This window comes from Lynx canadensis, chromosome B1 (assembly GCF_007474595.2).
Source record: "Lynx canadensis isolate LIC74 chromosome B1, mLynCan4.pri.v2, whole genome shotgun sequence".
Lineage (NCBI taxonomy): Eukaryota > Metazoa > Chordata > Mammalia > Carnivora > Felidae > Lynx > Lynx canadensis.
The window spans coordinates 199,135,752-199,161,396 of NC_044306.2; the positions used below are offsets into that span (position 1 = coordinate 199,135,752).

At 54.4% G+C, this 25,645-nt stretch overlaps 1 protein-coding gene and 1 long non-coding RNA gene across 2 annotated transcripts in view; one reads left to right on the plus strand and one right to left on the minus strand.

Annotated features, from left to right (window-relative positions):
* Positions 1 to 513: 513 nt before the first annotated feature.
* Positions 514 to 25,306, minus strand: LOC115512815. The gene is made up of 3 exons (XR_004343563.1): positions 24,988 to 25,306; positions 957 to 962; positions 514 to 524 (listed from the first exon to the last, which is right to left on the minus strand). It is a non-coding gene; the product is annotated as an uncharacterized LOC115512815 (long non-coding RNA).
* The window catches only part of WDR1 (WD repeat domain 1), a 45,197-nt gene continuing 27,640 nt past the window's right edge, over positions 8,089 to 25,645 (plus strand). The window contains exons 1-3 of the mRNA XM_030314202.1: positions 8,089 to 8,197; positions 8,645 to 8,766; positions 21,705 to 21,795. Of these exons, the coding sequence (XP_030170062.1) occupies positions 8,182 to 8,197; positions 8,645 to 8,766; positions 21,705 to 21,795 (229 nt within the window). The 5' untranslated portion in view covers positions 8,089 to 8,181. The remainder of the gene's footprint in view (positions 8,198 to 8,644; positions 8,767 to 21,704; positions 21,796 to 25,645) is intronic.

The window sequence follows — 25,645 nt, forward strand, 5'->3', positions numbered from 1 at the left end:
GAACACAGTAGGTCAATGGAGAATAGAAAAACCAGAAGTGAACCCACAACTATACGGTCCATCAAAGCAGGAAAGATTATCCTGCGGGAAAAGGATAGTCCTTTCAACAAATGGTGTTGGGACAACTAGACCACAACATGCTAAAGAATGAAATTGGACCACTTTCGTACACCATACACAAAAATTCAAGATGGATTCACTCACGACCTAAATAGGAGACCTGAAACCATAGAAATCCTAGAAGGGAACACAGGCAATACCTCTTTGAGACTGGCTGTAGCAACTTTTTAGGTAGGTCTCCTGAAGCAAGGGAAACAAAAGCCAAAAAAAAAAAAAGTGACTTCAAAGTAAAAGGCTTCTGCACAAAGCAAACAGAACTAAAAGGAAACCTATGGGATGGGAGACGATACTTGCAAGTGACAGACCTGATGGTAAAGAGTAGCTGTAAGTTTATTTTTATAGATTTTAAAGCTCAGTAGCCCTGGGGTGGCTCAGTCGGTGAAGCATCAGACTCTGGATTTCAGCTCAGGATCTCAATTTTGGGAGTTTGAGCCCTGCACTTGGGGTTCTCCCCGCTCCCCTGCTCACGCTTGCTCTCAAAATAAACATTAAAAAAATCCAATTAAAAAATGGGCAGAAGCCCTGAGTAGACATTTCTCCAAAGACCTACAGATGGTTGACACACGGAAAGATGTTCAGCATCACTCATCAGGGAAATACAAATCCACAAGGGGATACTCCTCACACCTGTCACAATGGCTAAAAACAAAACAGCTGTTGGCAAGGATGTGGCGAAAGGGGAATCTCCTCTTGCACTGCTGGTAGGAATGCGAACTGATGCAGCCATTGTGGAAAACCGTGTGGAGGTTTCTCAAGATAGAACTACCCCACCATCTGGCAATCGCACTACTAGGTATTTGCCCCAACACCACAAAAATACTAGTTCAAAGGGATACACGTGTCTCCATATTTATAGCAGCACTATCCACAATAGCCAAATGATGGAAGCAGCCCACGTGTCCACCAACTGATGGATAAAGATTTATGTCCAGTGGAATATTACTTAGCTATCAAAAAGAACGGAATGTTGCCATTTGCAGAGACATGGATGGAGTTAGAGTATCATGCTAAGCCAAGTCAGAAAGGCAAAGATCATACGAGGTCACTCAGGTAAACTTAAAACAAGCTAAGGGGAAAAAGAATCAAACTCTTACAGAACAAGCAGTTATAAGAGATGGGGGGGATGGGTGAAACAGGGTAGGGATTAAACACTTGTGATGAGCACCAGGTGTTGTGTAGAAGTAATCAGTTATACACCTGAAACAAATGTAACCATCAATTGAATTTAAAAAAATCAAAGCCAGATGCAAGTTATCCCCAATTGTATGTAGTGGTGCTCCTTGGTCCATTAACTGATGTCAGAGTCGGAATAAAATCAAAACCATATGCGAATCATCCCCCAATGTAGTGGTGCTCCTCGATCTGTTAACTTTGATGTCAGTTGGAACACCGTCATCTCCAGCCTCACTCTGGAGTGTCCCTTTAGAACTACTGCCTTGGAAACGGACAGTACGATACGGATCAAGTTGCCCACGTACACAGAGGCCGACTACCCTAACTCAAGGCCACTGGTGGGGACTACAGCCCACCCAGCCAGGACAAAGGGCCTAACGAAGGCCTTCTGCAGGCCCAGACTTAAGCACGGAGGCCAAACGGCTCCCGGCCATCCACGGCGGCCTCCACCCTGCGGCTGCACTTGGACGCAGAAGTAATTTCATGGCTATGCTAGGTCAGGTCGAGGAATTGGGCTCACAGTCCCAAGGGCAGCAAGTAACTACCAAACACACCCAAAGTGTTCTCTGGGGTCTGTTCCAGAGGCAGCCATTTAAGATGCTACATTTGACCATTTTAGAATGGAATGCCAGATCAGGGGGTGGGACAGACAATAGCTGTTTTATCATTACTTTGGAGACCCTTTGGTAGGACACCTGCCCATGGATCTGTTCGTAAACCCTAGTTGGTTTTCCCCAAGGGCAGGTGCTCCAAAGATGGGTGGTGAACCTCTCGTGTCACTGCTGTCATTGCCAAAGCATACATCTGCGCACTCCAGCATCTTGTGTCTTTCTCTCCAAGGGGGCCTCAGGACATCAATCAGGGCTCAGGGTGGGAGGACGGTCAAGTGAAACCAGCAAGCTTCTTACCTACTGTTATGGAGATGTATCCCCCCAATGATACATTCAAGTCCTAAACCCCAGTACCTCAGAAGGTGAATTGGAAATATGGTCATTGCTGACAATCTATTATGAGGTCATACCAGAGTAGGTAGGCCTCAATCCCATATGGCTTGTGTCCTTATGTAAGGGTTAAATTGTAGTCTAGGGCTAACCTGTAGCCTTAAGAAATAACAGCTTTAACACTGTAGATTAAAAGATAACAGCCTTATCCTATCAAGAGATGGATTAGTGTTTGATTGGATTGGGGCAAGGGCCTGTTTGAACTGTTTCCATCTGGGAACTATTCCTTTGTTCTGTTCCCAGGTGATAAGATGATGTGGTCAGCTATAAGACCTCCCATACGTCTGCTGTTCGAGACAGCACTCGGGTCAAGAGTGTCGGTCCCGATCCATCGGTTTGCCTTGCCTCTCATTGCAATAAACTTTGTTGTGACTGTCACCGGTGCCCGTAGCATTCTGTTTCAGGAGTCGTGTGGATTCAACAAGACCAGACACCCCAAGCACTGCAGAATGTCAAGGGATCGCATAGCCACGTGCCTGCTTTATGGGTACAACCTGGACAGAGGTCCCCAGAGCCAGATGGTGACTGAGACAGCCGGATCATTTTCTGGTGTAAGTCCAGGAAAAGCCACATTGTAATTCTAAGTATCTGTCCCAGAATGACAGCATTTCAACTAGAGAATGACGGACATCCTTGCACTTGCCCAAAGAGCTACTGGATTGCACCGCTCACTACAAGGGGATAAAGCGGTCTATTCATCAACACCAAGACTCGCGAACGCTGCGCCGGTCTCGTACAGCCCTTTCCCCATGAAGGGCAACAGTTGGGCTCTGGAGACAGCAGACCCAAGCTTGAATCCTGGCTGTAGCCCTTTGCTTTGAAACTTGGGCAAGTCCTCACGAAAAGATCAGGGAAGTCCAAGAAAGCCCTTCCCCTTCAAGGGAGGCAGAGGTGAGGACAGGGACTCTACCTCCCTTCAGGGCACCATTTCACCTGCTGTGCAGAGAAAAGCAAGAGCAGCGGCTGTATTCATCCTACAACTTACAGGAGGTCAGTACAAAGAGCAAAGACTGGCAGGGAAGCGGAGGGTTGGCCCAGAGCCTTCACAGTCCTGTGCTCAAAGAGTGAAGTTGTGCAAGTCCAAGTCTCGAACCAGGTTAGGACAGATAGCGGAGGTTTAGCAGTCCATGAAGCACGGCTTTGAAGAACGAAGATCAGTAATCAAGTAAGAGATGTTCCCTGAACTGTGTTTAGTCTGGAGCTACGCAGGAACAGAGCTCTCCTAGAGATAGAGGTGCTATAGAGAAGCTCAAATGGGAAAACAACTTATGCACAAGTTCCTACGGCTTGCAGGAATTTGAACACTCTTGTTGCACTGGTTACAGGTGTTAGGCAGTCATTTGGCAAAGCGTGGTTCCCCCACGGGGCCATGAAATACCATTGGTTTTTGATTGAGCAGCTTCACAGGAAGCATCCACAGCAAGGTGTGACACTCAGGGCTGGAGAATTTACACATCAGAGGTTAACACTCTTCTATAGGTTTAGAGAGACAGGCCAGGGTTTTGCATTATCAACCCTCTTTGACAGGACAAGCAGGAGAGCTCGTTGGGTGATGGCCCCACTCCCAATAGTTCTCCCTTCTAGGAGGGCAGCCCAAAGCCCTGCCGCCCCAGGCTCCCAGGATCATGGGGTGGGTAGCCTATAGCTAAGTCTGCCCCGTGTCACTCTGCTCCCATTCATAGGTAAACTAGGGTTTGACCCTTGAGCCAAACCTGGACGTTTCCCTGGCCATTTCCAAGTGAGGGTCTGCTCATGGCAGAACGGAGAGGATGGCAGTATGGCCAGCTTAGAGATGGAGACGTTATCTATTGCAGCAACATTTCAGAGATAATCGAGGGTGGTTTACCCAAGCAGGCTTGCAAATGGTAGGGTAGGACCCAGGGAAGAGACCAAGATTTCTAGAGAAATCTGAGCCCGTGATGGGGAAGTTCCCCTACTGTACAGGACCCTGCCTCCAGGAGATGGACTATTCCAACCACAAGCTCTTCTAGAGGATCAGCACCCATTCTTGGGCTCTTGCAGCATCTGGGCACAGTGCCCTTTGCAGGGGCCCAATATTCTTTAACAGGAAGGAGATCCCTTTCCAGATCCTCAGACGTGAGAACAGGAGGGTCGGAAGTGTGCAAAAGTAGGTTTACAGGCCTTGCACACAAGGCCAGAATTCCTGTGATTCCTTTGTTTTTCTGCAAAGCTTCTGGAAGCAGGAGCCTCAAAGGTCTCCTGTAGGTTCCTCATTTATGGAAGGGGTAACCAGGACTCCTGGGCTAAGCGTGCCACGCATTCTGAACCCTTATTTTCACCACAAAACATTTGTCAGAACAGACTTGAAATGAAGCGGCGAGGCCTCGTACTTACTCCTGGAAGCCCGTGGAAGGGTTTTGTCCGTTACCCCACTCAAGCAACTGCAACCAGGTTACCCTGGGGTGTCAGGGAAAGCTCAGAAACCACAGGTGCCACAGCTCCCAAGCAGCCGCCGTGCAGAGCAGCAGAGCTGAGAAGCCCTGAGGTGACCCCTGTGGCTGGAAAAGACACAGGGACAGAGCTACTGGAGAGCCAACCAAAGCCTGGGTCCCCCAGGGCCTTAGAGACCAACATCCTCCCCAGGCCTACACGTTAAGAGACAGGTGTGGGGGTTGCTGACAAGGTTTGAGGTTACTCTGGCTCTGAGTGGATACAGCAGTTAGGAAGTGGTTAAAGTAGCCCAGAGGAGGCGAGAAAGCTTGAAGGCCAGCCGTGTTTAGGAGATGGAAGGGTTAGATTTAAGAGATGCAGGCATTCAGGGAACGAGATTTGGTGAAGGGTCGAATGTAGGGGTGAGATCGGGCTAAGGTTTCTGACCAGTGCAGCCGGAGACCGGGATTGCTGGTCGCTGTGGGAAGGGAGCCCTCAAAGAATCAGCCCTGTGTGTGTGTGGGGGGGGGGGGGGGTGTGGAGGGGAGTTGGTCTTAGACTGGTTTAGTCCCAGGAAGTGCCCTCGGGATTTCCCTGAGATGCCAGGGAGGCAGCTGGGAACAGGAGTTGCCAGAAGTGGCTGCACCAACACGTAGAGTAGGAGTCACCAGGATATAGACATTCAGGGTCCTCACTGGCGACCAAGGGCAGGCTGTTAGGTGGTTGTATTAACCAAGGCGTACATAAGGGAGGAGAACCCGAGGAAAAGCACCGGAACTACGGTTAGTCACAGCACATATCACTCAGGGGTCACTGAGTCCTTACAGCTTAGACAGCCAAAACAGAACGTTCCAGATGTAAGAAGAGGATTCCTTTTCACAAGGAAAAGCAGTGCTGTCAATAGGTTTACAACGTATTTGAAATACATATGAACCTCCCCTCTCCGTCCCCGCCCCCCGGGAGTTCTAAACCCTTGGATACTTCACTTCCTGGTTCTTCCCCTCCCCACTTTTGCAGGCTTATTTTCTTGGGCTTTGCAATGAGCATGCACCAAAAAACCGAAGTCTCTGCGCCCCTCAAGGACTGTAGTTTTTGCCTCACGTGGGCATAGCTGACTTCCGGGTAAGACTATAACTTCTGTAGTATTCAGCCAATGAGGAACCAGGGGAGGGATTTGCACCCTAGGAGATCAATTGCCTGTTGTAACTGCCCCGTTGCGTCTATCCAGTTACCTGCTCTCGCAAGAACGTTCATTACAGCCTCGCTTCACTGTGCTCCCAGTCTCCGCGTCCCCCTGGATTGGGTCAGCGGGTTTCTCACACTGGAGACGAACCAGAGGAATAACACCCTGGTATCCCAACTGCCTGCCAAGTCACGTTGTCTGTAAACTTTTTTTTAAGCTAGTGGCAGCACCCCCATCCCCACCCCCAATTTAAGTCCGCAGATCAACATCACAAGCTAGCAGCAAGACCTCGAGCCAGGGTTTGGGGAATGTTTTACTTAGGTTTGCTTTCCAAGTAGCATCAAAATCCAACAGAAGGCTTTATATACATGTTAAAGCTTGCAAGTGCTTGAGGTTGGGTACCTTCGTTTTATTTCCACCGGGGTCCTTCCACGACGTAAATATCCTAAGGGTGAACTTAAATTCACCTGTTCTGAACCTTAAGTCCCATTAAAGTCTGATCATTAAATCCTGGTTTCTCTAGTTAATAGCCAACACTTGCTTGACCACTTGTTTTAGGAATCCTCATTTGGTACAAAGATTTAATTTACGTTTCTATAGTCCTGTTCATAGAACTACCTTAACATCCCTTGTTTCTTGATCCAAGATTGCACGTGGGGTGCAGGGGCATCCATTTGGACATCCAATGTGGGCCAGATGGATCTACTCTAGACAAACCACAGGAAAGGGAGGATTCAGGAATGTATCCCTAAGGGCTGGAAGCTTGTGATTTAAAGTAAGGTCGTCAGGGAAGGTGACGTTTGAGACCCTGAAGCAGTTAAGTACTTCTGGAGAGAATAATTCAAAGTAGAAAACAAATCACCCAGGCCCTGGAGTAGGAATATGCCTGGGACATTCCGGGAGCAACAAGGCAGCAGGTGTGCGGAAAAAAGAAGATAGAGCTAAGGGCAGTAGATGGAGCCTTTTGTAACCCTGAGACTTTTTACTTAGGGCCCAGTCGGCCACTTTGAAGACCTCAGCTTTTGAGCTTAAGAGCTTTGAGTTTTGTAAAGCAAAAAATAGGTTTCAGCTTCTAGAAAAAACGCTCAGGCTGCAATCTGGAAGACAGACTGAGTTGAAGGGGAGGGAGGATAGGAGCTTAACAGACTAGATAACAAGCACCTGCAATTACCCAGGTGAGCGTTCAAGGCTTGGTTCTTGACTAACAGCCAAGGAAGAGAGAACCCGGATCCAGTTCGAAAACAGAGCCTACTAGGCTTCCCAGATTAGAAAAACAGGAATTCAACCATCACACTGTGAGGTTTTCTAGCGCAGGCTTCAGACGCTTACGTACCCACAGGTGCTTCACAGATTCTCGTTTGGCACCCCCCCCCCGCCCCCATCTCAGGAAAACTACAATCCCTGCTGAAAGTGAGGCTCCGAGCCGCTGCCTCGATCTTCCAAGTTCCCCTTTGCCTTCCCCCTCCGTCATTGACCCACTCTGGTATTCTTAGAACCTACGTTCCCTTTTGCTCTCCTTGGCTTCTTAGCTTTCTAAAGTTTTGAGAGAGAGAGAGAGAGAGAGAGTGTGTGTGTTTGGGCCCAGAAAGACACATCCCTAAGGTTTCTGCTGCGAGACAGTTTTTGAGGAAGGGGGACTCCCACTCATCTAACTTCCAAGAAAAAAAACAAACCCACTATGTTTGCAAAACCCGAACGGGCGCCGACTCAGCCTCAGCAGGAAGGCTAGCGGCTCGGGAACGCCCGCTACGCAAACACAAGCACGGAGAGGGCTTCCGCGGCCCCCCGCTACAGCACGCTCGGCCCCCGCAGAACTCCAGCGAGGAGCCGCCCGAAAAGCCCGCTCTCCCTTCCCCCGAAAAACTCCGCAACCCTCCTCCAACCGCGACCAGGACCACTCTGATGGAGTGGGCGCTCCCGCGCCGCCCTTTTACAGGACCGTGTGTAACGTCACTTCCGGGGGCGGGGCGGCCGGGGCGGGCCCCGCGCGGGGCGGGGGGAAGGGCGGCCCCGTCCGCGCAGGCTCACGCGGGCTGCAGCCGCCGAGCCGAGCGCTTGACTATATATGGTCAAAGCTGGGGGCGAGCCGCGCGCGGGGCCGCGCTTCCGGGTTCGGCGCGTCCGCAGCGGCAGCGCGCAGGGCAGGGCGCGAGCCGGCCTCGGAGCCCCGGCCTCGGACCGCCCCCTCCGCGCCCGGCACGCCCGGCTCCGCCTTTCGGCCCCCGTCCCCGGCCCGGCCTCCGCCAGTCTGCTTCGCGGCGCGGGCGGCCTCGGAGGCTCTCGGCGAGCGCGGCGCGGTAACAAGTGGGCAGGATGCCGTACGAGATCAGTAAGTACCGCGGCCCCGTGCCCCCGGGGTGGGCGCCTATGTCCCCCGTCCCCTCGGCCATCGGTGGGGCGCGGGCGGCCCGGCGGGGTCCCGGGCCGCGGGGGAGGGGTGAGGGCGCAGGCCGGCGAGCGCCCCGCCGCCCTCGGGGCGCCCGGCGGCGATCCCCGGCCCGGGAGGGGGTGCCCCAAAGTTGGCGCTGCGGGCTGGGCCCGTGGGAGCCCCCGCGTCCCTGAAGGGCCTGGTCGGGAGCGCAGACCAGGAAGTCGCGCCGTCCCTTGCGCTCCTTCAAAGTGGCTGCCGCCCCTCCTGGTGGTGGCAACAGGTGACCGGCTGAGACCGGTCCAGGGCCCCTCTCTAGTCCGCTCCCACCCCTCGGTCCTCAGCCCGGCCTGGGGGATGAGGCGGGGGCTGCCCCTAACGTGCTCTGCTTGATTTGTGTCTCCGCAGAGAAGGTGTTCGCCAGCCTCCCCCAGGTGGAGAGGGGCGTCTCTAAAATCATCGGCGGCGACCCCAAGGGCAACAATTTTCTTTACACTAATGGGAAGTGCGTCATTCTAAGAAACATCGACGTGAGTACCTCCTCCCCGTATCCCCCCGCCCAGGCGGGGGTTCCTATCTTGGGCGCGACTCTCAGGTTAATTCCTCTTCCCCTCTACGGCTTCTTCTCCCGCTCTCCGCAGCCTGAGGAGGGTGAGGACGCCACGCCCCCTCAGCCTTGGGACCACACCTCGGAAGCCTAGCAGACTAGCAGATGGTTTCAAGGTGGCCAGGCCCACTTCTCACTCTTTTCATGGGGAAACTGAGGCTCAGATTAGTTCAGATCATAAGTATAAGCGCTCTGGATTAGGGGGATCGGACACACCCGGCCAGCTGCTGCTTGACCTTGGGGTAGCTGGTGACTTGGGCCTGGGAATCCCAGTGCCCTCATCTGTAAAATGGAGGTGATGACACCAGGCTCCCCACCCCCCCCCCCCCCCACTTCCCCTGACCGCCTGTGCCCGCTGAATGAGATGATGCGTCCCTCCCACCGGCTCGCCTGGCACACACCCAGTGCTTGGTAAATGGCCCTTGTGTATAATCATTACCAACACCCAGGGGCTCTCAGTGTGAGCGGCCAGGACTCACACTCAGGCCTCTCTGCACACCATCCGGATCTGAGCCCCGGCGCAAAATCAGGAATGGTTTATTCCCATGAAGCATTGAGACAGACATTCTGTACTCAGGCCAAGAATGCTTGTCGAGCCAATGTCGTGGGGAATCCTGTTACTCCTCTGTAATTACCCAAACGACCCAGTCTGCTTGTTGGTCTCCCCACCGCCGGGATTGCACACTGAAATCTTTCTTCACCCTTCCCCAGCCTGAGTGACGGGATGAAAGGGGAAAGTGCCAGCACAACCATTGGGGGGGGGGGGGGATGTTCTCCTGAACTGTGCTTGGGGTCGGGCCTCGTGCACAGTATGTAGGTAGATGATTTTGATTGGCCGTGCTCCCAAGGGATGTCAGCTTAGATTCACATCTGTTGTGAGTGATTACCCCTAGTGGGTTGGGATTGTTGCTGATCGGGTGCACTTGCCCTCAGGAACCTCACAACTGGCTGAGGGAGCGAAGGAGCTGTGTGGGCCTCTGCTTTCTTGCCTGTAAAAGGAGAGGCCTCTACCTGGTCTGAGGTGCTTCTGGCTCTGCCCTCATCTCTGGGTAAGCCAGCCTGTCACCGTTGCCCCTCTGCTCAAGGACTGAGCCCCGTGTGACAGTTTCAGCCCTGCCCGGGCTTGCTGGGCACCTCAGATGAAGGGGGTGGGTGGGTGTGAACGTTCTCTGAAAGTGCTAACAGCTATTGTGCTAGTCACACGGATTCCTAGAAAGCTGATCTGGCCTCGCTCAGAACTGGGGGAAACCTTGCCAAAGACTTAGATGGTAATGATCCGGAGGTCTCCAGGGTGAGGTCCCGAGAGTTCGAGTAAATAAAAGTTTAGACGACCCAGAGTAGATACTCACTGGCAGTTTGGCAAACAAAGTGGACTAAAGCGTTCTCAGGGATCCAGAGCATTGGAACACCAGGCCTGCCCCTAGCAGTCATGCCCATGTCCCTGCAGTCTGCGCGTACTTCCAGACGGGAGGCCTCCCGTGAGGTGGCCACTGTGTGTCTGGTACCAGGGAGGGTTCTTCAACTGCAGCCTCTCTCTCAGCACCACCCCCACCCCCCGCCACTGGGCCCGTTGCTCCGAAGAGAGGTGAGGCCAGCGATCAGAGTTGTTTCCACCGGAATTGTTCACAGTCGCACACGAGCACCCCCTTCGCCAACATTCCCCGCCTCGTGCAACTCATTCTGCCCGTTCTTCGGAAGTCTTTCTTTTTACCAGTACCCCAGGCTTCACCGTTCTCTGTTGAGGGTGCCTCTGCTCTTCTTTCCCACCTATTTGTAAGTTTCTGCAGGGCCCAGGACAGCACGGTGCTGCTAATGCGTCCCTTCCTGATCTGGATGTACATCAGGCACCCCAGGCTCTTGTTGGATTGAGGGACCGTTGGTACTCAGTTAAGGATGGGCACCGTTTTTATTAGGGTACAACATTCCTGGGAAAAAAGACGTGAGCCCTCGTGAACATTCAGGGAACAGGAAGGAAGGTGGTCTGGTTAAATTACAGGCTCAAGAAGGAGAAGAGATCCGAAGGAAAGGTGGAGACCCGGTTGTGGAATGTCCAACAGATGTCTGATTGGCTTCTACTTGACGTGTCCTAAGCACAGTAGGGTTTCCTGTGTGTCCTGTCCCCCAGACAGCAACGCTATCGCTCCAGCTGTTCAGGCCCCAAACCTTGAACTTCTGCTTGATTTCGCTCTTTTTCTTCCACGCCATGTTTAATTCTCCAGTGAATCCTAGTGACTCCTCTCAAACTAACTTCAGAATCCGGCATTTTTTCTACCTGCTGTTTCCACCTCCTCCAAGCTACCATCCTCTCTGGGTTGCAAGACAGAAAACCCAAACTGGTCTCCCTGATTCCGTGCTGGCTCTCCTCCAGTCTGCTCTCAGAGCACGGCTAGACCGGGTTTGGTAAGATAGGAGGTGGCATTCGTTGTCCTCTTTGCCCTCCCTTACTATGGCTGATGCGGCCTCACCATCGAGCCTGGTACCTCGGTCTCACCCCCAAAACCCCACCCCACCCTTCTCACTCATCTCCAGGCACCCTCGCCTCCGTGATCTTCCTGAAACATGCCACACATCTGTCTCAGGACATGGGAACTAATAGCACTCCCATCCTGGCCTTCTCTACCCCGCAGCGCTAACCTGGCAGGAGCCGGTGGGCAGGCCACCACATCCTATGACCAGATATGCCCATCTGCCTGTCTTCTGTAACCAGACTGGAAGCTCCTTGAAAGTAGGACTTTGTTCTTCTGTTTCTTTCACCTCTGTGTCCTCCCCCAGGAGAGTACCTGGCACATAACAGGTGCTCAGTAAGTATTTGTCACAACGCCTTGAAAGCCAGGCTGTGCCATGGAGATAACAGGCAGCCATTGAAGGTTTTACTGCCTAGAAATAAGAAAAGCTCCGCCTGCATAAGGTTGCTGGATCTTTATTTTGTGGCGTCTCCCTTTCATACCAAACAGGTATCCATACCCTTGTGACTTCCCATTTGGAAGTTCCCATTCGTTGTGTGGACTTAAAAGTTGTTTTGTGAACCCAGCACACTGGCACTTCATAAACTTGAGGAAAGAGTATTTATTTCCTATCAGCACATCCGTGGCCACACCTGCAGAATTAAAAGTTTCCAGTGATGTGGCCATCTGGAATAGAAGAATCCAGGGGCGGCCTGGGTGGCTCAGTCCGCTATGCATCTGACGCTTGATTTTGACTCAGGTCATGATCCCAGGGTCGCGGGATGGAGCCCCGTGTTGAGCTCCGTGCTGAGAGTGGAGCTTGCTTAAGATTCTCTTTGTGCCCCCTTGTGCTGTCTCTAAAATAAAAATCAGAAAAAAGAAAACTCCAGAAGGGGAGAGCCTGGTATATTCTTACTTCGAGGCCAGCGTCGCCATTGCCCCTGCCTATTCTGCAGAGACAGGGAAGAGCTTTCTCCCAGTGGCAGTGAAGAAGCTTCTCCGTGATTCTGAACTGCCCAGTGTCAGAAGCCCCTTGAAAGCTGCCACAAGCAGTCAGCAGATTTGCTACAAGGGCGAGTTTGGGGCTTGCTTTTAAAGGACCCGGTCCCAAGGGGCGCCTGGGTGGCGCAGTCGGTTAAGCGTCCAACTTCAGCCAGGTCACGATCTCGCGTTCCCTGAGTTCGAGCCCCGCGTCAGGCTCTGGGCTGATGGCTCAGAGCCTGGAGCCTGTTTCCGATTCTGTGTCTCCCTCTCTCTCTGCCCCTCCCCCGTTCATGCTCTGTCTCTCTCTGTCCCAAAATAAATAAACGTTGAAAAAAAAAATTTTTTTTTAAAGGACCCGGTCCCTAGATTCCAGAACTGAAATCTGTATATTTGAAAAAATTAGGTGCATGAAATCAAATTCTAGGAAGTGAAATGTTTGTTGCAGTTCAACACTCTCTGCTTCCAAGTGCAGTATGAAGTTCAGGGTTGTTGGGGCGCCTGGGTGGCGCAGTCGGTTAAGCGTCCGACTTCAGCCAGGTCACGATCTCGCGGTCCGTGAGTTCGAGCCCCGCGTCGGGCTCTGGGCTGATGGCTCAGAGCCTGGAGCCTGTTTCCGATTCTGTGTCTCCCTCTCTCTCTGCCCCTCCCCCGTTCATGCTCTGTCTCTCTCTGTCCCAAAAATAAATAAACGTTGAAGTTCAGGGTTGTTGAACCTGAGTGCTGAGCTTCTCATGGTGCGGTCTGTAGCCAGTCATGTGTAGAAGGACCACCTGTGCATCCCCCCCCATGGGGGAGGGGGTATGTAAAGGGACAGATGGCTTGAGAAGGGCTGACGTTGTCCCTTCTGTCTGTCTGCACGTGCCTCCTGAGTCCCTGCTGTGTGTGCTGGGAGCACAGATCCCGGGGAGGCCCCCTCCTGCACGGAGCTCGTGGCCTCGCTGGGAGTGAAACAAGCCAGCAGGTGACCGAAGGGAGCAGTGTGCTGGGTTAGCACCTGTGCAGAAAATGAGCAGGGTAGCACATGCATGAGCTTAACCCGGGAGAGACCTGGGGGAGGGTCTGATCTTTAAGAGGAGTCAGGCCCAGACAAGGCCACGGAGCTGTGTGGACCAGTAACGTGATCAGATCTGTAGTAGAGCTTGTTCTGTGCCTCAGGTTGGAGGTTCAAGACAAACGCACTCCGCAAGTGCTGATTAGCTGCTAGAACCAGCCCTTGCTTCCTGTTTTCCCCCACACGTTCACCAAGCTTGTCTTGCGGAGCCCTGCCCATGGCCACCGTGTCCAAGATTTAAATCAGTGGCTGGGAGGAGGTTTTGCCCCCAGCCCCACCCCCTAAGAGCTATCTGGCAATGTCTGGAGACATTTTTTTGTGCTACTGGTATCTGTCTAGTGGGCAGAAGCCAGGGATGTTGCCAGGATCCCACAATGCTCAGGACTGTCCTGTAAGTTATGTGGCCCAAAATCTCGGTAGCGTTGAGAACCTTGGTGAGTAACATTCTAATGCTCTGGTTAGGCGCTTTAAAAGAATCTTCTGAGTGATTTGGGGGCACCTGGGTGGCTCAGTTGGTTAAGCGCTGACTCTGATTTCGGCTCGGGTTATGACCTCATGGTTTGCGAGTTCGAGCCCTGCCTCGGGCTCTGTGCTGTGCTTGGGATTCTCTCCCTTTCTTCTGCCCCTCCCCCGCTCGTGCTCTCTCTTTTTCTCAAAAATAAATAAACTGGAAAAAAAGAAAAGAAAAAGAATGTCCTGAATGATTTGGAAACAAGAGGGAAGAACCAGTTGCACCACAGAGCAACAAGGAACTTTCCTGGAGAAGGGACACCTCTGAGTTGGGTTTTGGAGGATGAGTAAGAGTTCTCCGGGAAGAGGAGCGAGACAGAGACATAGCAGAGATGGGGGAGAATCTAGACCGGGAACCAAATGTGCACGGAGGTTGGAGGAAGTTTGACATGGGCTCTGGGCGGTGGCTTCAGTACATTCCTTAACCCTGTCTGTGGGGGTGTAGAGCGGGCTCTCAGAGCCTTGGAGCTTAAAGAAGTCAAGGTTGCCGCCTCATGTCTGAGGCCAGCGGAGAGGTGGTCCTGGTTCCCGTTGGGTTGTGGAAGTCGGCCGTGCCCGGAACGGTTGGAGGTGCCCATTTGGATCCCTGTGCCGCACCCAGCCGTCATCCCCCACGGGGCCTTGTTGCAGATGACGTGTAGGCTGTGCACTGGAAAGGGCCCTTTTTTGCTTCTTTGCTTCTCTTCCAGAGTCTCGGTAGAACCTGCCTGGCTTTGGTGGTGGTGGACCCCCTAGAAAGACCTGGATCCCAGGCTCTGCTCAGCTTGCTAGTAGCTTCCACCCACCAGTTTTATCTCTGCTCCCTGGAACCTTACCCAGAAAATGGCAGTTGCTCCACCGCAGGCCATCCCAGCCTGGGCAGCCCCAGCCCCAGCCCCAGCCCCGCCTGTGTTCAACCCTTCTCTGCGGGGACCGCAGGCTTCTGCTGGTCCAGCACGCTGCCCTGAGCACCGCCTCTGGTAAAGGAGCTCATCTTTGTTGAGCACTTGGTATGCTGGGCAGTGGCCGAGCACTTCACGTACGTACTTCATCCAGTTTGGTTTTCTTATCTGTAAGAACGGGGAGAACAGGTAACAGGGTCACTGTGGGATGTCACAGAGTCCTTCCACAAGTATTCCTGGAGGGTTGCCTGGGCTGTGACGGTACGCGGTGCCGCCTTCTTCACATCCGCCCTGGTGGCTCAGTGCTGTCTCTTTCTAGAGGTGCCAGACTGAAGCCCCAGGGGTCCCTTCATGACTGCTCAGTGAGGCCCTGCGCAGGCAGAGGGAGAGGAGGGACAGGAAGGGAGGTGGTGGTGGCCTTGTCTGTGCTGGGGTCCCTGCTCTAAGGCTTGGTTTGCTCCATTGGGAAGGGGTTGAGCTGGGAGGCAGGAGGGAAAGTCACTCCGGGAGGGGTGGGCCCTGTAGGACCGCTGAATGACCTGGCCCCACACCGTTCAGAAACCTGTGGGCTAGACAGAAGTGCTACTCTGAGTTAAAAGAATCAGGCTAACGATGGTTCCAACCATAAGTGAGAGGCCAAAACTCAGGAATGAAGGCTCTTACCTGACTTCAGGTCCCCACCTCCACCGCTTACCAGCGGTTAGCCTTGGGCATGTCATTCGTTCTGGGCCCACGTCTCTTGGCCTGTGAAGTGGGTTGTGAGGTTACCTTCCTGTGAGGTTTCAGAGGACTCGGCAGAAGGGTCCACTGGCCAAGAGTGAACCCTCCATACGCAGCGATTTCGCAAACGGCCCTCAGGGTCCAGCGAGCCCTGGTCTCCTGGGGCATTTGGAGGCTGCCATGTTGGATCAGATACAGGCCCTGCCCTCTGTGGAGTCTGCTTAGCGTGAAGCCTTGCGGATGTCAGAATGGCCCGTGGTACATGGCGGAGAGTAGTAAGGGTGGTGGGGTGGGAGGTTGGATGGGAATAGGCATTGGGGGTTGGGGGAGACCGTCTCCAGTTGGGAGCATCGGGGAAGGATTCTCGGAGGTGGCTTTCACCTGGGTGTTAGAAGGTAACAGGAGACATCATCAAGGATCAGGAAGGAGCGAAGGCGTTCCAGGCCGAGGCAGATAAAGGGAAGAAAGTCACAGCGATTTCATGGAGGAAGGAGCAGGGCATCATGGAAAGTGGACCTTGGATTGCTGGGGGAGGGTGCGTTTCCTGCAGGCGAGAGGGAGCCTCCAAGGTCGAGCAGGGCGGTGCTCGTTGGGTGCAGCTTGGGTGGCGGGTTTTATTTCTGCAAAGCATTCGCTCACCACTGGATCCCCAGGGCCAGCCCAGATTCTTGGAAGGAGTAAATGAGCCATCCGTCTGTGTTCTGTGTGTCTTTCGAGGCTGTGTGGAGGGGCTCGGCTGCTGGGTTCAGCCTTGCCAGTCGGGAAGTACAGATGTCTTGTAGCTGCTTCGGAGCCAGGTTACCGTGCAGTAATTTGAGTTTGTCCTTGGTCATCAGTGAACAGAGGCTCTTGCAGATCGAGTCTGATACACGGGTCCAGCTACCGGTTACTGCTTTTAGGAACTAGAAGAATTTAGAAAGCTCTGAAATGCAATCCTCCTGGAAGGTCACGCTCACTTTGCCTGGTCCAAGTTTGGAGGAGCCTAGGGCTTTCTCTGGAGGCTCCAGGGGACATCGGCTGCTGCAGGACAGCCCGGAGGCCCCTCTCGCAGAGCCCTGTCCGACGGCTTCAGCCCTGGTGGGCTGGGGAGGCCTTTCCAACCTCCTGATGCATCCGCCGCGCTCACTGTGGCTGAGGAGCTGAGGTGAAAGCTGCCACTCCCTGTGACCTGGGCCAGTCACCAACCCCACTATACATGGTGTGATGGCCTCTGACCCCTCCTTGGCACTAGATAGAGCCTGAGCAGACATGGGGACGTGAAGGAGCTTTGGGGAAGCCGGTGGCCCAGATGCTGCCCAAACAAAGTGACTTTCGGGACCCCCCCCCCCTTTCATTGGTATAGCGAATCTCCCGGATGGGGCAGGGCCTGGGAAGGGATGGGGGTTAGTCTCCTGGCAGAAGGTCTGGCCCTGGGGAGGGGTTTTGGCGCAGGTGGGAGGCCAGGGGTGTCTGGTCCGCACGGAGAATGGGCCTCCTGAGGTTCGGTTGAGAGGTCTGCTTTCATCTGGCCCCGCTGGGCCCCAATCTGGCACTCTGTCAGCAGCCCAAACACCCTCACCTTGCTTCCCCCGCAGGCCTTTGGGTCTGCAGGTGCGTGATGGCCGGCCATGGCCCGTGTCTTCCGTGAGGCTCCCTGACCTCCCAGGCACAGGGGCTGAATTCTGGGACTGACCCCGGGGTCTCACCAGCCCCGAGCTCTGTGTGTAACTCAGTGATGTTGCTGAGTGCCCACTGCCAGACCCTGAGCTGGGGGTGGGTGGCTCCTGTTCTAGTCCCCACGTGGGCCTGGGGAGGGAAGGGGCCCTGGCCAGGTAAGGCCCAGGGAGCAGCTCTTCAGCCCGGGAGGGCCTGAGTGGGGCTGGAGTGGGGGGTCCTGTGTGTGCTGGGGGGTCCGGGAAGAGTGCAGTTAGTGGGTCGGGTTTTGCCGCTCCCGAGGGAAGGATATCAAGCAGGGGAACCAGGTGATGAGACATGGGACTTAGAGACGGGGGATGAGGGGTGTAGCGGTCCACGGAAGGTAGAGAGCAGTCCAGAAGGTACTGTCGTGGTCCCCAGGAGGGACCTGGACGGAATCTGGCAGGGGCGGAAAGAGGAGGTGGGTTTGGGAACTGTTGAAGAAGACTGGCGGGGGTGTGGAGGGCCAGGAGCAGGCCTGGGGTCGGGGGCGAGTAGATGGAAAGTTGTGGCCAGCCAGCCATCAGCCAGCCAGCCCACATCCCCTTGGCACCCGGGTCTCGCCCTGGTCTGTGTCTCAGGTCTCCTGTACCCTGGTGGCAAGCACCTGCACTGCCAGTAGAAGTGCAGGAAGGCCTGGGGGAGGGGCGTCCCAGCCTCAGCACCCTTTGGGGGATGACCCCAAGGCCTGGCCTGAAGCATCTCCCAGGGCCCCGAGGGAGGCGGAGCTCCTGCCGCCACAGGGTTATTCCTTGGTGCACCCAGAATTGGCTTCTTTCCCTTCCGTGCCTCATTTCCTCTCTTCCCTAGCCCTGCTCCAAATAAACTACTCACCCAAGTGTATTCTTCACCAAGGCAGCAGGAGAGGGACAAGTGAGGGGGATCTGCCACCCCCTGTGAGGCAGGGGAGTGGGTGTTGGGTCCCAGTCCTGGGGCCTTACAGACTCCAGATTCCGCGGATCTGGAATGAGCCTGAGCTGGCAGGACACAGTGGGGACAGGGGACCCGTTATTTCTGCCTCTAGTAGCCAGCTTCCCTGTGTGTGCCGAGCAGAGCTGGGGAGGTTGGCACACACTCAGCTGAAATCATCGTGTTCAGTTGGAGAATCTGGCCCCTCGCTCGCTGGCTCAGTTGCATTTGCAAGGCAGACAAGAGCCATGTCTCATGCAGCCTGGGATTCTGGTGCCGAGCCTGCTGGGGATGACCTCGGGCGTTTCACAGCCCCTGCAACTGGCAACCCTGACCGTTTAGGGGCAGAACTTCTGCCCAGAACCTCTACCTACTCATCTGGTATCCCTGCCCTGGGTCCTCGGAACCCCCAGTGGGCCTGAGTGCCAACATATTGGCAAGTTGTCCTTGGGATGGGTTTCTCATCTGTAAGGTGGGCTGGTGGTGCCCCTCAGTCAGCCTTGAAACAGACATCTGGAGAAGGATCTTGGTAGTGGTGGCCTGTCTGAGCACCTCTTTTGGCCAGTTTCTGGGCAAGGGGTCTTGTCCATAGTCAGGTTTTGAAATTTTCTTTTCAACGTTTATTTATTATCAAGAGTCAGACAGGCATGAGCATGGGAGGGGCAGAGAGAGGGGGAGACACAGAGTCCAAAGCAGGCTCCAGGCTCTGAGCTGTCAGCACAGAGCCCGACATGGGGCTCAGACTCACGAACCGTGAGATCATGGCCTGAGCCAAAGTCGGACGCTTAACCGACTGAACCACCCAGGCGTCCCATGGTTGGGTTATAGAACATGAAGCACTAATTTGGGCCAGGAGTGGGTTGGATACCAGACATCTTAATTTTATTGAGGCATAATTTAGATATAGGAAGATCAGGAAGATTCCTCTGCTGCACAGCTTGACAAATGTGCACGGCCTGTAACCACCACTGTAATCTGGACACAGAACCTCCCGTCATTTCCAGAAGCGCTCCCCTAACCCGTTGCGGCCAGTGGGCTCCCTTCACCCCAGCACCCAGCAAGGACCAATCTGCTTTCTGTCCCTTTAAGTTTGCCTTCTCTGGAACAACCTGGAGAAGGAGCCACGCAACCCAGGGTGGTCTTTTGTGTCCTTTTCACTTAGCATAATGCCTGTAAAGTTCACTGGAGTTGCTGAGTGTGGTTGCTGAGTTGGTAGTCGGTCGTTTGTTCCCCCTTATCGCAGGGTTGTATCCACTGTATGGATCCAGCGCGGTGTTTCTTCATTCGCCTGTTGGTGGACCTTTGGGTTGTTCCCAGTTTGGGGCTATTAATGCATAAAGCAGCTATGAACCCTCACGCATGTGTCTTTTTGTGGACGTGTGCTTTTATTTCTTGGGTACGTACCTAGGAGCGGGATTGCAGGGTTTTGTGTGGGAAGCGTCTGCCTAACTTCGTGCAGAACTAGCCAGACTATTTTCCATCCGCGTCGTCTTGCGTTCCTGCCAGCAACACGTGAACATCCCAGCGCCCCGCACCCCTGTCCTTGCCAGCATTTGGTGATACCGTTCTTTTGGTCTTGCTGAATCCAGCAGGCACGTAGCGGTATCTTATTGTAGTTTTGATTTGCTTTTCCCAAAAGGCTGATGACATTGAGCACCTTTTCCTGTGCCTGTTTGCCATTCATGACATCCCATTTGAATACATCGTACCTTTCTAATTTCACTAGCAAATGATTATTCTCAGGTGGATTAATCTGCGAAGAACGTGTATCAACTGCCTGCTACGTCACTTAATGCTAAGCGTTAAGTCTCGGGGGTAAAAGGGACTCCGTCCACTTTTCTTTCTCCAAAAAACTGTTTATTGAGCACCTGCTACTCGTTAACTGCCATCATGGCTGAAAAGATAAATGCCCTGGAAGCAGGTTGCAGAAAAACAGATGAGAAGAGATGACAAGAAGGTTCAGGACTACAGCTCTCCCCGCTGTCCAAAAACACAGTGTTCTAGGAAACGTTTTGTGAGCCAAAATGGCCTAAAGCAAAGAAATAGTTATCATTACTTTATAATGAAAAAATTTTTGAGTGGTCCTAGGCCCACCCCCAAATCACCTTTCTCAGGCTTTTCTGAGACCTTAGGACACATCTTGCTAACAGATGCACGAAATAAATTGAGATAAAGCGCAGATGCTCTCAGACACAGCTCAGAGCTCTGGCAGCTTGACGCTGCGGTGATGAGTGTGGTTCCCAGGGAAGGAGCTGGGGGGCGCCGCTCGCTGCTCCGGGGGGTGGGGGGGTGCCCAACCGCCCCATACCGGCTCATCTCGCTGTGGCACCGATGCCGAATGCTATCTTGGCCTTTTACCTTTCGTCATGAAAGTGAAAAATGCTGTTCAGATTTCTTTCAGTCAGTGGAAACAGGTACTTAATGTACGTCTTTTGGAAAAGCAGAGCGGCACAGCGCAAGCGTTGGAGGCACCGAAGAGAGAGGAGGCCGTCCCGGGAGGTTTCATGCAGGAGACAGGTCTTTGGTTAGGCCTCATAAGTAGGTGTCAGCAGGCAGGAGGGCTGCTCCTGGCCAGGGGAACAATGTTTGCAGAGACACGGGACTAAGAGGAGAGCCAGAAGGCGGCAGGCGGTGGGCGGGGCTAGAATTCAGGGTGTACCCGTCTGGACTCAGTCTTGAGGGATGGGGATCCCATAGCCAGAGGGCGGAGAAGAATGCAGGCCTCTGATCTTGTGGTCAGGTCGGGGAGAGGTGGGGGCGGTTGGGGATCAGGTTAGATGTACCTGCAGCAGCCGCCTCTGGAACGCTGGGCATCCCACACTGGGACCTGCCATGGCCTCAGTCTCCAGCCTGTGGGAAGCTGCCTCTTTCAAGAGCCCTCGGTTTAGAGAAAGTGGACAGCGGGAATCAGCAGTAGATGACCGCGTCTTTATTCCCCCCTGAAAGAAAGCCCGGCTGCCAAGACGAATTGAGAGCATCTCAGTATGCGTGTGTCGGGTTCACTGAGGCCTCTCGGCTGTGTGTGCGAGTGGGGGACGCCGTGCTCTACTTTTAGTAAATTCTACGTTAAAACCTTGTTGCTGAGTAGTAGAGGTACTCCTGCTCCCAGATGCCGGCCCCGTTCTTGGTGCCAGTCCAGCCAACCCTCCATCTGTGCTGCGAAGCGAGCGGGAAGCCCACGTTTCCCGGCGAAGGTTGTAACAAAGAGAGGCTCCCACCCGCACGCCCCACTGTGCTCCTGGAGCTCGAAGCAGGGCCCCGTGACAGGCCGTCCAGTGGCAGCCGGGGTAGAGATGCTTGTGAACAGGGGGACCACAGGTGCCTCAAGAACGCAGCTGCCGATGGCAGCCTCCCACCAAGGGAAGTAGGACAGTCGACTTTCCGTGCAACTTCTGTCTCGTGTGTGTGTTTCACAAGTACGTACTGGTACTATGGCAAGTGCGGAAAAGCAAAAGACAGACCATCCTCTCAAGTTCTACAGCTGTAGGCTAAAGAGAAAGAGACGAAACTACCTGGATTTCTGTCGCCCGAAGATGTGCGGGCGGGTAGAGGTGCTGCTGAGATTTCTCCCTATGGAGGTTTTGACTTGGGTGCTTGTGTGTGTGTTATCCCAGTCCCCACGCCCCAACATCCACTAGCCGGGGGAGTGGGAAGCATTCCTTGTGTTCCTTCTGTGTCCTCCTTGCAGAACCCAGCCATTGCTGACATCTACACGGAGCATGCCCATCAGGTGGTGGTGGCCAAGTACGCGCCCAGCGGGTTCTACATCGCCTCTGGAGGTACCTGTGTGCGTGGGTGGCTCACGGATGCATGTGGTGGGGTCCGGGAGGCCCCCAGGCCAAACTGGGCTTTGGGCTTGGGAGGGTAGGGTGGTGGGAGGTGGGGGGGGGGGAAGGGGGGGCAGCAGGTGGAACCAGTGTGATTAGTTCCACTTGGGGCTGACAAGGGATGTAGAAGCCTCCAAAAAGCCCCATGGCAGGACTTTGTAGTTGGCAGTGTTCCAGTTGGTTCCGGCTCCGAGGTCAGCAGAAATGCTCACTTGAGGCTGGCCAGAGGCCTTTGTGGGCAGCTGTATCATGATGTTTTGGAGCTCATTTTGTGTGTGTGTGTGCTTTCTGAATTGCAGCTTTGTCTCGTGTCACCTTTATTCATGAGCTGCTCCTTTCCCAGTCCCTCTCAATGCTGGCCTCAGGCAAGCGCTCTGGTCTGTGCCTTTGCTCTCTCTAGCCAGGCTTTTGTGTGGCTCTGTGGGAGGCTGGCTAAGCAGAGGGACAGAAAGATCTTTGCCACGTAGGATGCTTTGTTTACCCCGGGTCTTTGGGGTAGATCTTTGATGAGAAAGGGAGGCACAGAAGTTAGCGTGGCTTACCCGTGTCTCGCATTCATTCACTCACTCATTTGTTCCTATGCTCTACAAGATGCTTATGGCTGCCTTGCCTGTGCCCAGCCCTGTCTCCGGCCCCAGGGAGAGCCAGGCGAGTGAGCTGATGCGGGCCTGGGCCTTGTCAGCCTCCCCAGAGAACAACAGATGAAGGAATGGCTGGAAGAACTAACCAGCCAGGAGAGGAGGCTGGAGTTCATACACTCCGGGAGCCGTTTGGGCTGCACTGGGTCGCTCCCTGTCCCTGGAGGGTGTGCCCCTTACTGACTGCGCAGGCTTCCTTGAGTAACTTAACCTTCCTGGGCCTTGAAGTTCTCTCCCAGAAACTGGACAGAGGATCCAGAGTAGCAATGGGTGTGAGAGGCCTACGATGGTCTTGCCCTGGTGGCCACCTGACAGCAGGTGACCCAAGTGTCTGCCACTAAAAGTAGGACATGCCAGGGCAACAGGTGTGCTGGCTGATGACAAATGCCGGCGGTCAGGGTTGTGTGTGAAGGGCTCGGCCAGGAGTCTCTCCTATAGTGGGCACTTAATGACGCTTGTGTTTAGCTCTACTCCAAGGCTATCCGTAAACCTTTCATTTATTTGTTTTTATTTTTTCTTTTTTTTTTTTTTAACGTTTATCTATTTTTGAGAGAGCGAGAGACAGAGCGTGAGTGGGGGAGGGGCAGAGAGAGAGGGAGACACAGAACCTGAAGCAGGCTCCAGGCTCTGAGCTGTCAGCACAGAGCCCGACCTGGGGCTCAAACTCATGGACCGAGAGACCGTGACCTGAGCCATCCAGGCACCCCTCGTAAACCTTTGATTTATATTCCTTGATTTATTTTCGCCCTGCAGTTCCGCCCCCTCTTCCTGCTTGCCAGCAAAATACCTCTTCCTTGAAAGCCCCAGGATGTGGCCCTGGTGCCGGGAGCCACAGGTCCAGCCGCTGAATCACTTGGGAGCCCCGGGCGGGGTGCTGCACTGGCCGGAAATCTGGGCGCTTCAGACCCCAGCGCTGAATTGGTGAGGGAGGCTGGCCCAGAGACCGTGGCAAAGGACAGTCCACAGAAGTAAAGGATCGGTTTGATCTTGACTTTCTCGGAAAAGTGCCCCGACTTGGCAGAGGAACTGAGGGAGGTTTGGGCCGTGTGCAGATCAGGTGTTCCTGGGCGGAGATCACGTTTTCGTTTCCAGCCTGCTGCTCCCTTTAATCGAGTGCACACAAGGAAGCCTCCACTGCAGAGATTATTAGGTCCTGGGCTAAAAATAGTGTGGTCGTGTAGTAGGGTTTGGAGTGTGCAGGAGGGAGGCTGGGAAAGTGCGTGCTCTGGTTAACTGGGTTACCTGGAACCTGGGGTGCCCAGGTTCTGCAGGGGAGGGGCCTGGTACCCCGGGAGGCCTGCAGCTCGCTCCCAGATGGGGTTCTAGCTTTCTGCGGGACCTTCAGATTCCTGTAAGTCTGAATGGTCTGTGTCCGCTCAATGATCAAGCCTTCCGGAAGGCCTGAGTAAGGAGCCCATGGCAGGGGCTGGACCCCCAGCCCCAAAAAACACAGTCAGTCTCTGCCCCGGGGTTGATGTAGCCCACGGTGCCATGTTCTCAGTGCAGAGCCATTTCCGGGGCAGGCCCAGTCCCCTCCAGCAGTGTCTTCTTTGTGTAATATTGATGCTGGCGGTCTGTGCCCCACGCTCAGTCCCTGGGGCACCCCCCGGGCTGTGAATCCCAGGCTGCAGAGTGGCGGGCATCCAGGAGAGGGCCCCATGCCTAGAGGAGAGGAGAGGAGAGTTGCTCAAGTGAGGAACATAGAGGAGAGGCCTTGATGAAAGTCACTGAAGGGCCCTCACACTCCCTGCTCCCTGTCACCGCCCCCCCCCCCCATCATGTTACTAAGCTGCTGGAGAGAGGCGGCAGGCTCACCCAGACTGCCCCCTCAGTGCCCCCCTCTTACTGCCTGGAGGGGGAGACGCCTTCCAAGTGGCAGACAGCAGGCACTCTTTCCCCATCGTCTGTGGCCTCCTGCAGGTGTCCTGTATCCCAGGGAAGGTGTCTTTGCTGGGCCCTCAGCACTTAGCATGGGCTTGGGGCTCGTGGGCCCTTGATCAGTATCTTGTGACTGCACAGGGTGCTGCCTGCCCCAGTTGGGCCTGAGCACCTGGCCTGCAAGTCCCACTGTCTTCTTTTCTAGTCCCAGCTGCTTCCAGAAAGGATTAAATGTATGGAAGCAAGCTAAGGGTCTCTCAGTAGATGAACGGGTACAGACAACGTGGCGTGTATATGTATGTGTATGTATATATATACGTATACACGTATATACACATGCACATACGTATATATATACATACACACAGCAGAACATGACGCAGTCATAAAAAGGATGACACCGCGCCACTTGAGATACCACGGGAGGACCTAGAAGGTATTCTGCTAAGCAAAGCAGACTGAGAAGGAGAAATACCATGTGATTCCTCTTAGGAGTGGAATCTTAAAAAAAGGATGAATTAACAAAAAGCAGAATCAGGCCTATAAATACGGAGAACATGCTGGTGGTGGCTAGAGGGGAGGGGGTGCGGGTGGGGAAAATGGGTGGAGGGGAGAGGGTCGGTCATACGGGCTTCCAGGTGTGGAGTAAGGAAGTCACGGGAACGAAAGGCACAGCTCGGGGAATACAGTCGGTGACGCTGCGATAACGACGTGTGGGGACAGAAGGTAGCTACTTGTGAGCACGGCGTAACGTGCAAACTTGTCACATCCCTGAGTTGTACCCCTGAAAGGAACGTCACGTCGTCAGTTATACCGGACGAGCAGGGCCCGTGGGAGGCGGCTGGCGGTCTGGTGAGGGAGGCGTGGGGGCGAGCAGCTGGTGCCGGGCCTGGGAAGGAGCCTGAGCCGCCCAGGAAGCAGAGCCCAGGGAGGCGGGAAGGCTGGGTCCGTCCTGGTCGAGCGGGTGGGACACTGTCAGCCTCTGCTACACTCAAGTGTAGATGCCGATTCTACGTGACTCCGTAGAGCCCCCTGGACCGGCCTGGGCACAGCCGACCACAGCCTGGTGTGTGCATGAGTGTGTGCGCACGTGTGAGCGTGAGTGTCCGTCGTGCACACATAGCCTCTGCTTTTTCCTTTCCTTTCCTGCTGGCTGCCTTGTTAGGGACGCCCCTGGCTGCAGGTCCCCTTTGCAGCTCACCTCGGCCAGGCAGCCTTCCCAGACCTCGCCCAGAGAGCACCAGGTCCCCAGGACCCCCACGTGGTGCTCTCCATGTGGAAGTCAG